This window comes from Haliaeetus albicilla, chromosome 4 (assembly GCF_947461875.1).
Source record: "Haliaeetus albicilla chromosome 4, bHalAlb1.1, whole genome shotgun sequence".
Lineage (NCBI taxonomy): Eukaryota > Metazoa > Chordata > Aves > Accipitriformes > Accipitridae > Haliaeetus > Haliaeetus albicilla.
This window is the reverse complement of record NC_091486.1, coordinates 3,493,964-3,509,937: the sequence shown is the minus strand read 5'-3', so window position 1 is coordinate 3,509,937 and position 15,974 is coordinate 3,493,964. Positions and strand designations below refer to the sequence as shown.

The following is a 15,974-nucleotide window of genomic DNA, read 5'->3' as shown; positions in this document are numbered from 1 at the left end:
ATTTCAGACTTTAAGTTCAGTCCATAGGATACTGCTGGTGCTTTGCTCACGGCTTCTTTCAACAGCAGCATTTTGCCTTTTGAGATTCCTGAGGACCTGACAATTCCATGTGAAAACAATTTGTCAGCACTCAAAATGGTTATAGGAGTTTCATTATAGACATACTATGCCTAAATTGGGACCCAGATAAATTTGCTCTTGTTATAAATGCCAGCTGCCCTTCTCCTCTAAGACTTTGATTCCTGTGGAGGAGGTGGCAGAGCAGGTTATAAGCAGATGCTTCTTTTGTGCTGTGGGCTCAGGGCTGCCTTCTTTGTGTGGTTCCCCTTCTCTTCTTCCCTTGCTTCCACCACGTTCCTGCTTTTCTACTTTGAAAGATTAATCCAAGATTGTCCTGGTGTGTCCATACATCAGTTTAGTCTGGCCAGACCTATTGCAAATGGCTGCTCAGCCCCTAGAGAAGGTGTTAGGGTTAGATGCTCCAGTCAGAGTCACTAAACCAACAGTGTGATTGCTGGCCAGTCGGGTAGGTTGAACTGTTCAAGAGCATTAATGAGTAAGAAAACGTGACTATAGAGAAGACATGTATAAGGAGAATATTTGTGCAAAGTTAATTTTACTGTAGTTTCAGAATTTCATCAGATTCGGCTTGTCTGTGGTCCTTCAAAGCTAGGCTTGGCAGCAGAAGAAAAGGAATGGCACGTATGAGAGAAATCCAGGACTTCTGCTTTATTGCACTGACAGAACCAAATTGTTCAATCTGTTGCCTCATCTGTTTCTTGCCATAGCTGGGAGTTGTAAAGGTCAGGCCATTGCAGCACAAAGAATATAATAGTTAACATGCTGCATCTCGCAGTGTTACCAGCTGGCTAGTGCATTTCTCCCATTGAACATCCAGGCTCTTTCCCAAAAAGCATAAGCAGCATCCTCTGCCTATTTTTGGGAATGCGTCAAAGTCAAAAGTTTCTGAAGGTGGTAACGTGGGATGCCCAGTATGGTCAGCACTGCGCTCAACTCTGACATCCTGTGCTGCGCTTCAAGAGGGCTGCAGCAATTTTCAGTTTGAAATAATTCTCATCACCCTGAGAGGTGCAACTTTTTTGGTCCCCATAGATCAGGTCTCTCTTTACCGAGGAAAAATTACCTTACCATCAGTTGTGTGTGTTTTGAGGAGGTGTTATGTGGTGGAAGCCCCTACCAGTGTACCAGTCACCCCAATCCCCACCTCGTAGCGCTGTTGGATAGAGCGTGTGGGTGACGAAGATTTCATCCCACAAAACAAGTTGGAGTTACAGCTGTTCTGCTCGTTATACCCTTGTGTAGGAGAATGAGAAGTATGGGTATGGCTACAAAGCAATAGCTGGTGTATCAAAATTATTGTGAATATATGTGAATAAAGGACGTAAGGAGTGATACAAATAAATATGTACGAAACTGACTGCTATGGAAGACCTTTTCTGTTTAAATCTGATCTTCAGCATGATGTGTAATATAACTGTCTTTCTTGAAAATATCAGATGGGTCCACAAGTGAAGTAAACGTGCTTTGTCATTCTCCTGACCCTTCCTCAATTTTGAAGCAAGTTCTCTGACTATCTAGCTCTTTGATCTCCCTCTCTTTTTCTCCATGTTTTTAATACATGTTAAAGGATGAAGCTTGCATGAAGATTAATGACACGCTCTTGGCAGTATTTGACTAGATAAAAACAGAAGTAAAAGCCAGTTATTACTCCCTTCCAGTATTTAGTTACCAGTTTTGCATTCTAACACCCCTTTACCTTTGCAGAAAGCAGATGGGTGCTTCATGTCATGTTAAAACTATGAAGTTAGCTCCACTTTGAGGTGCTTCAGTCGGTTAATATTTGCTGCGTTTTGCTGTAGGTTTTCAGTAGGCATTGATGAATCAGTTGCACTTGTAATTTAAAAGACAAAATTAAATTCAAAAGGTCAGAAACTTTTATTTCTAAGAATACTGGGATGACAAAAGAATAAAAATCATGTGATACCAGGATAGGTTAGCTAGTCTTTTCTGGTTTCACCAGCATGTTTAACAGAGACTGCATCGGTGCTTTGGGCTCCAAACACCACTTGGCTTTTATTGCCTGAAGCGTGCAGGTCAGCCATCGTGGTTGATCCCACTGCATATGTTGGGTGCGCGCTGTGGGAAGGGGAGATGTGGCCCTGGGCCTTCTGAGAGTGGAAGCGCTTGGTTATTGAGTTATGATAAAGATCTAATGTCTTTTATGTTGCAGCTGATTGACTGGGTGGGAGCACACAGCAAAAAAAACAGCGCTGTCCTTGGAGATCAGGGACTGTTGCCTCACACCTATTGGTCTCAATTCCAGTTGCTCACTTGGCAAATCAGAATGACATAAAAGATACTATTTTAGCACAGCGTGTCTTATACTTCAGTGTTTTGTGTTAAGAAGCTGCATTGCAGATGAAAGCTAGGGGAAAAAAATGTTGATTTAAAACTGAATTTGTTAGTTCGGCTTAGGTTTCTAAGACGTACTAACTGCTTTTTTGGCATGTGTAACAAGAGCCAAAAATGCCTTTTGGTAAATTCTGCTAGCTAAAACTTCTTCTTTGGCTAATATTATAACTAAATCTTTATGTTCAGTATTTTAAATTTTCTCTGCTATTGCTATTCAGAGAAAAGCATTGTCATAACTTGTTCTTTATTTCTTCAAGTCTTGATAAGTTATCCAAGTCACTTTTTGACTTAACAGAAGATCTTTGTTTTCTGTTTCAACACTTACTTGGAATGCTTGTGAACTTCAAATGTTTTCTTTATTAAAAAAAAGGAGGGGAGAGGGCATATTGGTACAAATGGTGTAGGATATTTTACTACATCCTGGTTTTGACTGTTCATATGTTTCATCCTTCAGAATGCTGTTTAATTGTGATTTACTTTTCATTCCTTAAAGGTGCCATACTCGGCAGATCAGAAACACAAGAGTGTATCTACTACAACGCTAATTGGGAAAAAGATAAAACAAATCGCAGTGGTATTGAACCTTGTTATGGTGATAAAGATAAAAGACGACATTGTTTTGCTACATGGAAGAATATTTCTGGATCAATTGAAATTGTAAAGCAAGGGTGCTGGCTAGATGACATCAATTGTTATGACAGGTAAGCGAGTTTTTCTACAAATCTTAAATGTATTTGTAATCTTAAACTATTTTGCCTGTCCGTAATTTATCCATCCTCCCCTTTGCAAACAGTACTTGAGAAAAAATTATAATACAGTGCCCTATGAATAGTTATCTTGGTTTTAGACACACACACACACACGCTTTTGTCTTTTTTGCTTACTTACCTGTATTTAGTGACCCGACTTCATTGAAGTACTTTGTCTTGTTTGCAGAATAGCATGTTTTACCTTCTCTTATTTACTTGCTGTATACTAAAAACCCGGTGTTTAATTTATTCTTTTTTTAGGCCATTAATAAAATATTTTCTAAAGACTTGTTATTGCCAAGCAATGCAAATATAGTTACTGAAACCAGAATGCAAAATTTTATAGTTCACTTTTCCAAGGTCTTTGGAGAATGAAAGGCAGCACTTTGTGTCTGCTCTTTACTTAAACGTGGAAGTATTTTGCTGGTTTATTAAAAAGCTCACTTCAGTGGCAGCTCTAAGTGACATCGAATATTCTAAAATTTCAGTCATTTTTTTTTTATAACAGATGGTCTAGCAAGTACCGGTGAGAGGTAACAGCAGGACTTGGGGGTTGTTAGATATTGGCTGAATAAAGGTCATGACTCTCTTAAGAAATGGTATTCTAGTTCTTTGAAGTAGTGCATTAAGTTTTATTTGACCAAAACAGTTACTGTTTGGAAAGGGAGAGACTTAAGAAAATAAAAGCATAATAGATCTTCATTGAAATATATTTAGAAATTATTTTTAGTAGTATTTTAGAAAAATTTCCTTTTGTGTTTCTTAAATGTTGAATGAGTAGAAGAAATCATTATAGTCATTTCTACAAAATAAAGTTTCCCCACACACTAGGATGTTTTCTACTTTAATGACAGTTTAAAGCTAAGCCGAACGGTAGTTCTGATTTATCTGTTTCTCAGGGAAGTGGCAAAGTATCTGCAAGCTTGCTTGCACAGCATGATTAAAATTCAGCTATGCTGGAAGGCGAAGGACAATTTTAAAGAAATCTTATTTGTTTCTACTAGTATCTAGTAACTGTAAGTCACTTAGGAGGGGAAAGTACTTTTTTTTTTTTTATCCATTTAGTTGTAGCTTTGCAGAAGAAGTGGGGGTGTTTACACAGTGGGGGTGTTCTGAACTAATTTTATTTCTGCCAAATGTTAAACTTTTAGGATGGAAATAGAATTTTTCAATTTGGAAATGGAGTTAGGTTCTATAGCATTGTTATCCCTCTAGTTCCACATGTATCTTTGAACAGTCTAAAAAAAAATTGATACTGAATTCTCCCTTGAGCAAAGAAAAGAAATTAAAAGAAGAAATAAAATGTGGGAAGGATGGTAAGGAAATAGTTGAAAACTGTGTAAAAATTTGTCTGGCTCTGAGACCTCATTAACTGTAACTTGTCATAAGAATGCATGCTGCTGTGTTTGTCTAAAATAGCCATTAAACAAAACCTTATCTCTGGGAGTGAAGAGTGGTTTACCAAACAGGGAGTTACAGTATGGTGAACTCCAAACAACAGCAGATTAAGAACATCAAGGAATACATGTTTTATGGAAGTTACAGTACAGTGTAGTTGTAATAGCTGGTTCTATAAAATAACCCTCATTTTTGCAGATGAACCCAAAACTCTTTTGACAATCTTCAGCTGTATTTAAAATCCTCAACTATTTCGGCAGGATTTTCAAATTCTTCTTTTTCTTCTGTCAAGTTGTCTCCTGCATGATGCCTGTTTTTCTTTCCCGACTTGAAGAGTTTCAGCTTATTTGTTAATAGAACTCCTTTCCTGCAGTTATTTCACTGAGTGAAATAAGCCTTGTCCCTGAGCATAATGTAGGCAGGGGAAATTGGAGAACTTTTATCTTTTTTTCTAAAAATAAAATAAAATTCAAAAATTCTCCTTCCCCTGTACTGTGAGTTTATGGTTAAATGCTAGCCATTTGATCATTTGTTTGTCCTGTTTAAATCAAGATTGTGAACTGTTCTTCAGTATTCTATTGGTGATTTTCTTGAACTTTGTCTGAAAAATAGCAAAAATGTGCTGTTTCAGTTTTAATGATATTTCATTGCAATATAAAATAACAAAATTTTGATTTGTTTCTTCAGATTTAACTCTTATTTGGGTAGTATGTTATCCTGAATGATTTCATGAAGTTCACTTGAAATTTTAAATGTGAGCATATGTTTTCTCTTGAACAGAAAAGCCCCTCAACTTAAGTTTAATAAGGTTTTTTTATTATTATCTTTTACAGGAATGATTGCATAGAGAAGAAAGACAGCCCTGAAGTGTTTTTCTGTTGTTGTGAAGGCAACATGTGTAATGAACGCTTTTTCTATTTTCCAGAAATGGAGGTCACGCAACGTAAGTTAGACTAACGCATTTATGGAGGAACTGCTTAGCAGAATTCAGAAAGATTTCATATTGTGCATGTTCAGCAGATAAGACTTTTCGAAATGTTGTGGTCAGTTTTTCCTGCCAGAAGGTTTCTGATTCCTGGATGATAGTGCTGTGTGCATTCACATAAAGAGCCTAGAAAATTGCCAGTTCATTTCTTCAATTTTGAAAGGTCTCTATACCAGAAGTAATTTAAGTTGATAAAAGGTACTTCAGCTCTTTTCTAAGGGTGAGAAGGAAGGATAATATAAAATAATTGGCTGTTTTAAGATACAGAAGTTACTGTCAAATCTTACCTTAATTGTATAGTTAAGCTTCTGTAAGTGTCTATAAATCATTGGGCTAAAAGCCATATCATCCTTATATGCGTGTACCAGCCTATGAATGCTCCTCTTCTTGAAACAATGCTCTCACTATTTCTTTAAACTAATTGGACCTTTGAGTTTTTCTGTAAATTGACATAGTAACCTTTAAAAAGGGGGGAAGAATTTCCTTCCAGGTTACAAAGAAAATCAGATAGCCAGACTTAACAAATAATTGTTTTAAAAATCAATAAAAGATTATTTGATTATTCTTGCATATCTTCTTTGAGTCAAGAATCTAATCTTTGTTGGAAAACTGAACGATGTTAATAACTGAACTGAAAACAGCAAATGTCTTGTGTACCAAATAGCCAGAGGAAGTTGTTTATGAAATTAAATAACATTTTCTGAGATGAAAATAGCCTTTGCTGACCCAAGGGATATTCTTGTCATTTTTGTCATGATACTGCTAAGGCAATAATTGACGTTCTTTTTCACTCTCATGAAACCTCTTTTGCCCCAGGGGTCTGTGACTGCCCCTGTACCAGTTGCCTCAGAAGCAGTGCTTCTCTGGAGCCTTTCTGGAGGTCCTATGGAGGGGCTCTTCAGCTAGAAAGCTTTTACTTTCAGCACATCAACAGTGCATAGAAATGTTGGCAGATAATTTCTGGCCTATTCTACTTATTAATGACATGTTACTGTGTACATTCCAAAGGCTAAACCTCTGTATTGATTCTTTTTTCATTCATTAGGTGATGGCATTCTTACAGTCTTTTTAAAATACAGACACCTCGTACATGCTGCAGATAGGTGGAGCTTAGAAGCACAAGGAAGTTAGATGTGCTGATGTGTAAATCTGGGGATCTAAGTTATTTCTGCGCTTTCCAACATGCTTCTTTTTAAATATGTGTCTGTTTATATTAAAGTACACTATTTAATCAAGTATTGTTAGCCTGTTATGCTGATTGCAAGAATTTTTGGAAAATTGGGATGCTAGACATTTCAAGCACTGGATGATTTTTGTTTCTTAAAACCTGTGGGTTTGTTTTGTTGTTTTTTTTTCCAGCAACTTCCAACCCTGTTACACCTAAGCCACCTCTGTTCAATACCTTGCTTTATTCATTGGTGCCTATAATGGGAATTGCAGTTATTGTGCTCTTTTCATTTTGGATGTACAGACATCACAAGCTAGCGTATCCTCCAGTACTTGTTCCAACCCAAGTAAGTTGCTGCATTATGATTTTGGTTTTTTGTGAATGGTATAACCATTTTCTGAAGCGGAGAGGAGAGAAAAGGGTCTGCACATGGCTGAAGTCTTCTGTTACCTTCCTGGTTTAGAGGTGCTAATGCTTGCTAGCTGCAAAAGCAGAAAATTAAGCTTTACTTAAATAGCCTCGTCTCCTTTAATTGATTGGCCTTTGGATGTATGAGCAACTACTTAGTGTTTTTACACATCTGTTTGTTCGGGAGGAGAAAAACAAAATACACAACTTCAGATGGCAAAGATGCAGTACTGCTGGACAGCTGTGGGAAGTTTGTACTGTACTCCCAGGTAGTTAAAAGGACTACTTGTCTGAAAGTTGTGTACAGCTGCGCTCAGGTACTTACCGTTGAGCTTTATGTAACGTTTACCTTAAAACAAAAATGAAGGAGACATGCTAATTCATAATGGCAATTTTCAGTGAATAGAAAATAGTAACTAGTAGACGCTTAGCTATTTTTTAAAAAGTATGGAACTGGCATACAGGTATCAGTTAAAGGGAACATAAAGAAAATAAATCTTCAGTTGAGGCGTAGTTCCAGGGCTTAGTTCAGCTTGTGGCCTTATCTTTTTCCTCTTCCTTGTTTATGTATTTTTGTGTTTTGTCTTCAAATGTTTCAGTTTTAGCTATGTTTGCATTTTTCTTAGAAAATATTATGAGACTGTGGTCTCCAGACTGGAAATGTAAACTGGCTGTGTTGCATCAAAACAAACCTTTTTTGGCTGCATGTACATAGTTCCTGCTCTTGTCAGGCTCCAGCTGATTCTGTAGGTGTAATTAATATTAATACTAGAATTCCTTTTCCTTCAGTTATGTCTGGAGATTTAATTGAGATTAGAAGGCCTTTATGAAAAGAGTTAAGATGTCAAATTCTTCAGACTGAAGTAGGAAGGATGAACAAAATGTGGTAGTAGAAATGGAGAGAGAAACGACTTGCCCAGGGTCCTGCTACTCTTGGGCTTTTACAGTAGGAATTGAACTTAAGCTTCCTAGCTCAGTGCAGTGACCACTCAGAATACATTGCCTCTCATACAATGATGATACAATGATGCTATGATTAAATAAAATGTAAAACACTTGTTATTTTTGGTAAGACTGCATTTTAAAAAGATTTACATGTATTTGCTCTGTACTGTCGGCTTCTGTGATATTTTCAGTGCTACTGCTTGACTTCAGCGTGTTCCAGGAAACAGTATTGCCTGTGGTTGATAAATAAAATTGTTTTGGTTTCCATTCCGTAGTAATAGATAAGAAAAGTTTGGGGGGAGGCAGTGGGCATATGTTCTTGCCAAATGAAAAGAACATAATTTAGAGGAAAAAAGTATGTTTCTTGTCCTTGCAGAAAGTATTACAGATCCTCAAACTTCATGCAATCTGTTAGCATAATTATTTCATCCATCTCAATTTTTATGTATTTGGGACTTTACATCAACCTAGTAGTCTTCACTGTAAGATCAAATCATGACTGCTACTTGCGTGAATAATTTCAGCATGTGACTTCCTTTCTAGACTTAAAGAAATTAAGTAATGGATAAAGTGATAGAAAAGCAAGCAAATGTTAAATACGTGTGAGATATCAAGAATTTGAATTTTTATATTCTTCCTCCTTTTTATTGTGGTTCTTTTCTTGCATGGATTGTTTGGTACAGGAGTGGACATGTCATAAATTTTTTAATAAATAGGGTAATAACCTGTTTTGTTAATGCTCAGATTGTATCTGTTGGGATAAGTATATGTTGGTGCTTGAGCTAGTTATGGTGTAATAGCATTTTCTTATCTTGTGGTGAATAGGCATTAAGGTTTGATGTGGAAAGTCAGGAAAAGCTACTTCTGCCTGAAAAACTAAATGAAATTACTATGGAAATAGAATGTATAAATATTCTCCCATAGGCAGCAGAGCAGTGTTTCCCACTTTTAAATTTGATTAGAGCTGATTTGAACAGGAGGCGGAGGAAGCAGGAAGAGAGGGAAAAGTATTAGTAATTTTATAACCATGAAACAAACATTTAAATATTTATGCAATTAATATATTAAATATTAATATTTTATTTAATAATTAGGGCATGAGTAGAGTTTGTAGGCAAATGGATTCTTTTCTAAGTATTTCTGTAGCAAATGGTAGAATGGATAGATCAGATGTATACCAGATACTCACTAGAAAACGGGGATTTCTCAGTATGAGAGACAAATAAAGGTTATCTCATTTTATTTCTGGAAGGTGATGGGAGTACTTATGTGCAGAATGCCCTGGTACTAATCTTTCTTCCAGTAAAAATGAAAGGATAGATGAGGAATAAGCAGAAGATAAAAATGAGGAAACACTGAAGAATGAGAAATTTTGGAAGAATTAGGAGAAGAAGGGATAAGTTAAAAAAATAAACAAATCAGAGAGCAAAAGGGAAAGAAATTGTTTGGAATATTTCAAAAAAAGCAAGATACGTGCTAGAAGAAATTTTTGAACCTGTGGTGAAATATAAAGGACAAGCATCTGAGAAAATGCAAACAACTTCATTTCCTTTTGAAAGTAAAATTGCTTCACGGTACATGCAGGCATTGGGCAGGCAGTTCCTACCCAAACTGAGCTCAGTTCAGAGCTATGTGGATTAACTTCACTTTAAATTCCCTTTGAATGTACAGATAATTATTTTAAAATTTCATGCAGCAGAATTAGTCTATATGTTTGGCTTAAGATTGGAAAGCAGTAGATAATTTTATTTGCTCCTTACGTGTTTCATTCTTGCGTTCTTTCAGGTATTTGGGTAGAAAGATCAAGGGGGTTACTAGAATAGGTAACTGCTGAGATGCTCCTTGCCGCTTCCCCGAGTCAGAAGTGCCCGGCGGGTCCTGAGGCGCGTGTCCGGGACAGCCGTGGCAGAGCGAGCTGCTGCTCTCATTAGTCTTGGCTTACAGACTTCTTTGTCTCTTGTTTGTGCTGTTAACTGTATGCCTCGCTTTATTGTGTGGGGTGCTATCTAGTTAAAGCTGTCAAATTTTATAAAATCTGTCACTATTTAAATTCTTAAATGAGTTGTTAACGAGTGTGAGTTTGCTAAATACGTATGTGTATATGTAAAACGGTTTGAAAGAACGATTTCATTTTCTTATTTATATTTTATATAATCATGCAGCAAACACATATTCATACGTCTGACCAAATTTACCAAAAAACTCGATTAGTATTTTAGATATTTGAATCTGTGTATTTTGATATAGAGTTACTCTCACCCATTTAATTTTCACTCATGATCACCAGGTACAGTGAAAACAAAACGCTGCAACCTTTGCAGGCAAAGGCTTTCACTCTCAAATTAGGTGTAGTTCAGATTTCCCCACAGCGTCCTACAAATATTCCTGGTAGAAATGTGAAAGCGGATGGCAAGGAGTTGCTATGCTCTTTTTTTTTTTTTTTAACATCTCTTGAGCTTGGGCCAGAGTTGTCAGTCAATGCTAATTACAACTGTGGTGTTACCACTCTGTCATCTGATAGATAGGACCATAACCTATTTTATAGCATAACTGACACAAGTAACACTTTTGTTTATCAGTTCACACATCTGTGGCTCCCAACATTTTATATCCATACTGTGCAAAGAGAGATTAACCTCTTGTACTTTTTGTTGAGTGCCCAAGTTATGAATATCTTACTGGATCACAGAGTTGCTTTTTTTGTTTTGTGTTGTTTTTAAAATGAGAGTCATATGTTGAGAGGGTTGGAAAAAAGCTTTACAGAGTCACTTAATGTCTTCATAACCTATTTTTGTGCTTTCTTCTGAAATGTTTGACATTACTTGGGTCAAAGTGTTTTTAATCACTAAGCATAACAAAGCCCTGATCTAGACCTGTGTGGTGTGACCAGAAATTTAAAAACTCAGAATGGACAGATCCTGTCTATTATAGTGTCCATAAAAGCAAGCTTAGTTGCTAGGAATTACCATTTCTTTCCCTCCTCGGAGAGGAAGATTACATGGTTGAAAAATGCAACTACGTCTTCTGCTTTTAACCTCCAATATATCACTTCATTTAAGCTTTTCACCCAGTATTTCCTATATTGAGCACAATAATCTTTTATGTGCTTCATTGGGGGGAGGAGGTTTGGCCCATAAGGATGAACCTCACTGGTCCTATACATATGGAGAACGTCCCTAGTCTTCAAAGTCACGTTCTATGTGAACCAAGAATTAAGAATAATTGAAACATATATATCAAATATAAAGAGATATTGATCTTACAGCTCTGGTCTCAAAAGTTTTTTTTGATCATAAAAAAAAAAATACTCTGTGATTTTGGTGGATGGCAATTTAGGTATGGCTGCCTTCACTACCATACCATGGTAGTCTTTCTTCAGTGTATCTTTTCCTGAAGACACCCAAGTATGAACAGAACTTTGTAGCTATGTCATGGTTTTGATATTTCAGTTTCAGCTGTAAGAAATTAGAATTGAAACCAGTATCACATAATGTGAGGTGAATAATGATGGAGAAGAATTCCTAGCAGTGGCAGATGCAAGACACATTCTCAAATACTGACTGCAGGTCCGACTGCATGTGTAGCAGTGGAAAAACAAATTCTGTGTTGCAAACTAGTAGGAAAAGAACATGTAACAAAACAAGCGCTGCTCTTTGCTGCAATTTTTAACCTCAGACATCTGGTCTAGGCCACTAGACCTGTGCCAAGGAGTTTGGTGAGTGTGTGTGTGTGTAACTTGAATGGTTTGTTTTCAAAAAAACATAAAAGTAATTAGTAACGGGGAAACTTTATTGTTGGCATTCAAAAAGATTTTCATTTATTGTTTTTATTCTCTAAATTACCTTTTAACATATCAAATAATCTACCTGGTGCACTTAAAATTTCTGAGATAACCTATATCCCTCTGCCACACTAGGAAAATCACAGTTTGCTGCTGAAGAAGAATGAAGAAATTAAATCAAGTGTTCAGATTTTTTTCCAGCTTTTATGTTCCAGCCCCATTTTTTTTCTTGTTGTTATAGGTATTTTAATAGAAAGTTTATAACACTTGAAAAATGAAGAATAAGAAAGGGAGAGGTGTTTTTACAAGGACTTATTCCAAACGTAGGAAGATTAATAGCTACTTGAAAAATATATGGAGGAGAAGCTAGGTGCTTATATGAAATGGGAAAAGAGATCAACGGAGAAAAGCTGGAGCTCAGAAAGAGGAAGAATGAAAAAAAAATAAAGACTGAGTTTGAGCTTGTGGCTAGCTAGGAAAGAGTACATATCAGTGGTTAATGAATGATTAACATACAATGAGTGGCAATGTTGGTATTAAAAAAGAGTAGCTGAATGATCTCAAGACTTGGACTGCTAGATGTGTGCATGATTTCACATTCTCTAATACTGCATTTCATATCTTCAGAAGTAGTAAGAATTTCTTTTAGAATTGATTCCAATCAATAGCTGGAATGACACAGGAGAAAGATCTGGTGTTATCCTTTGATTGTGGAACTGTGAGGCACAACCAGGATATGGTTGTTTAAAGGAAAAAAAAACCAAACCAAACACAAATATTGGGATACTGTGAGAATGCAGTAGGAAAGTTATTATAGATAAGGAGTCCTTAATGTGTAGTAGGTAAATAGCTTGTAACTGTGTGGGTTTTGGTTTGGGGGTTTTTGGGGGGGTAGGGTTGTTTTTTTTTTAGAATTCATGGGCTATTACAATACAAGTAGTTCCTTAAGATCTTTAACAGAGGGAAGAATTTGTATGACAGATAATTGGAAACCAAGTACATAGTGATGCATGCTTTTTCAATGCTCAGTATACAACCAGACATCTAGAAGTTTGGTTCTAAATCTTGATAGCTTTTAAAAAAAAAATTTACAAAAGTACTTTCCTGAATTCTCAACTTGCTTTCAGAATGAGCTATCTGCATTTAAATAAGCCATAAATGCAGATGTATTTTAAATCTTCAAGAGGTAAGAAAAATACAAATCCAGACTTATGGTACTTTCTCCTGAATGGCAGCCTAAAGGCAACTTTATAATTAAAGTACAATTAAAATTTTAAAAAGCCTCAAATGTATTTGTATAGCAAACTTGAAGCATTGATTCAAACAGAGTGCTGTCTTACAAACTACACTTTCAATGCTGTACCTTATTCTTGGCTTATTAAAAAGTAGGTTTAATTTTAGGAGTAGGCCTCTACAGAGTGGGTCCGAGAGGCTGGTGCAAGAAGATGTGCATGTGTCTGATAAGACTGGATGTAGGCAGTACTTTGTGTTATATTCTCATAAATGTTGACTTGGCATATACACTTTTAACAACTGACAAGACACTGAAGGCTTTTACAGCACTGTATTTAATTTACCTTGAAGAATTTCTCTCTGTTGTTCATTCATTGTAAACAGTAATATTCAAAATATTTTATATTATCAAGACCACATTTAGATTATAGTCTTAGAGAGTGCTTTGGAACAATCATAGGAAGGCTGAAATACTGATCTCTGAAGTCTGCAATTGGGTACTACAACCTTCAGGAGCTTTTTAATTGTTTTCCATAATAAAGTCCAGTTTGCTGCATATCCTCAGATGTGCTGTCCTAAATGCTTTAGATTGACATCTTTCAGGTAATCTTTTATATCACTAAGTGGATGAGAATTACACATTTCCTAAGGTATAAAAAAAGTAATTAATTTTACCTTACATTCTCTGAAGAGGTTGAGGGACTGTGGGTGAATACAGATGTCATATTGAGGGCACTAGTTAGGAACAAATGAAGGAATCAGTGCAATGAATTTATAACACAATAATTTGCATTTATTTTAACACCATGTTTATAAAGATCTTTGTGACATGTTTGAAGTTTAGAATATGGTTGTGGATAGCGCAGATTTTGGAAAAGACCACACTGATTGGGTTTTTTTTGGTCTAATTGGTTACAAATATTGCAATCACTTCCCTAATCCCTGATAAAACCTTTAGAAGTACTTTCAGGAAGTATAAATAGGAAGTTAGTGTGTTTATGAGTATTTGTATAGATGATAGCTATTTGGGGGGGAGGAGGGTAATTGGTCCCAATTTTTATTTATAACAGTTGTGTTAATTCCTGACATAATAAAGCACGTATTTGCATTTCTGTAATAGTCTGATACCGCTTAAACTGGTAATGCTTGCATTTCTAATGAAAAGTCTGAGGTGGTGGTCTGTAGTCTGAAGGGAAGGACAATGATTTTAAAATTAGAAGGTCTATGATGTGCGTAAATCTCTCTTTGAAAATTTTCATGCGTGTCTAATTTATTAGTGTTTGGGGGAAGTTGATCCCCTTAAGAAAGCAGTGAGAGGCTTGGGAGAGGACTCTTTATTTCTCAGTTTCATGTTTGCTGTTTCTCATTATGGTAAGAGCAAAAAGGTTGCATTCATATATCTTTTTCCTTATTTCTGAGGAATTTACATAATTTTCAGGAGCTGGAGAATTTTAATAGCAAATAGGCCTGGAAAAAAGGACTAATAAATTTTTTTTACAGCCATAGGAAAGACGTTTGTTGAATAACTATTTCATATAAGCAATGCTTTTTTTTTTTTTTAGCAGTTATTGTTTGTTCTTTGACTACTTGAGTTAGGAGAAATATGAGTACACAGAGATATTTATATTACTCTGTTCAGTAGCCGTTCCCTATCAAATTCACAGATTGAGTAATACTTTTATTTTGCTTGGCTGCTGCTTCTGGCAAAAGAATATGGGGGGCTTGAAGGAGGAACTTCTTTAAGTAACTGTGCTCGTAGTTTTTGTCATTTGTGCTGCAGAATCTTGCTTTTAAGTTTTTCTCAGTGTACATGGAATAGCTGCCATTCTACTGGAACCACCAGCTTCACAGAGATTTGAAGGTTAAGATGATCGGCTGCTCTGAAAACCACTTTAAGGGTTTGGGTTTTTTGTTTCATGTAGGGTTTTTTTTTTCCCCTTCTGAAGTGCCCCAAAATATTTGCAGGCTGTACAGGTCCTGTAAGAATCTGCTTCAGACTCTTGGTGTGGGTATTACCCTCATCTCCAGTGGTCTGCTGACTGATGGCGAGAGGAGGAGTGATCCTGTTGGGTTCCAGTGTTCTTTAGTGCTCTGTCAGTGGCAGCAACCTCTATTACAGTATTTATAAATCTGACTCCCAACTAATCTAGCCTTCAAGAAATACTTCAGTCCTTCTATTATTAATTATTTAGATAATGCGAACTGTGTGCTAGGCAGTTCTCAAGCGCAGAGAAAAGCCTCTTGTTGGCTGTATGCTCTGTAGCATCCTAAGAATGTGAAGACAAAGGGTGAAGAAAAGGATGATTGCTGTTACGTGGCAGGTGAATACTTCAAGTGTTTGAATTTCATGCTCTTGCAACATCTATCTGATCAAATTATAAAGGACAAAGAAAATGGTTGAGGCAAAAGTACAGGAGGAGGAACGAAGGTGTTTCAGCGCTTCTCTGCTTGAGGGGTGATGAGATTATTCAATAAAAAAAGAGATGAAAGTAGCAGAAACAAGCGTGTATCATTAAAATGTGTTTTTAAGTTTTGGTAACAGTGCTCTGGGACTTAGATTTTTATAATGGATTTCATTCCACAGGCTGTAAACTCGTGACTTGTTTGAAAGAATCGTTAGTATTGTAATTTCCCTTTATATATGCTGGATATAGTGTTTTCAAGTTCACTTGTTCTAGTTACACCTCTAGCATGCCAGATTTATTGATTAAATTTAGTAATATAGACCTAATATATGATGACCTTTCTTTATAAGGTTTAGCTGTAACTTAGACATTAAAAAGTTTTTATTTTCCACAGCTAGCTACTAATTGCAACGAATTTTAAAAAATACAACACTGCCCTCTACTGTACAGTTGTGAGCATAACTTCTGT

At 36.2% G+C, this 15,974-nt stretch overlaps 1 protein-coding gene across 2 annotated transcripts in view; it reads left to right on the top strand.

Annotated features, from left to right (window-relative positions):
- ACVR2A (activin A receptor type 2A) overlaps positions 1-15,974 on the top strand; it is a 69,713-nt gene that overhangs the window by 34,013 nt on the left and 19,726 nt on the right. For both annotated transcript variants that reach the window (XM_069780736.1, XM_009916000.2), the window contains exons 2-4: positions 2,927-3,134; positions 5,414-5,523; positions 6,925-7,079. In XM_069780736.1, the coding sequence (XP_069636837.1) occupies positions 2,927-3,134; positions 5,414-5,523; positions 6,925-7,079 (473 nt within the window). The remainder of the gene's footprint in view (positions 1-2,926; positions 3,135-5,413; positions 5,524-6,924; positions 7,080-15,974) is intronic.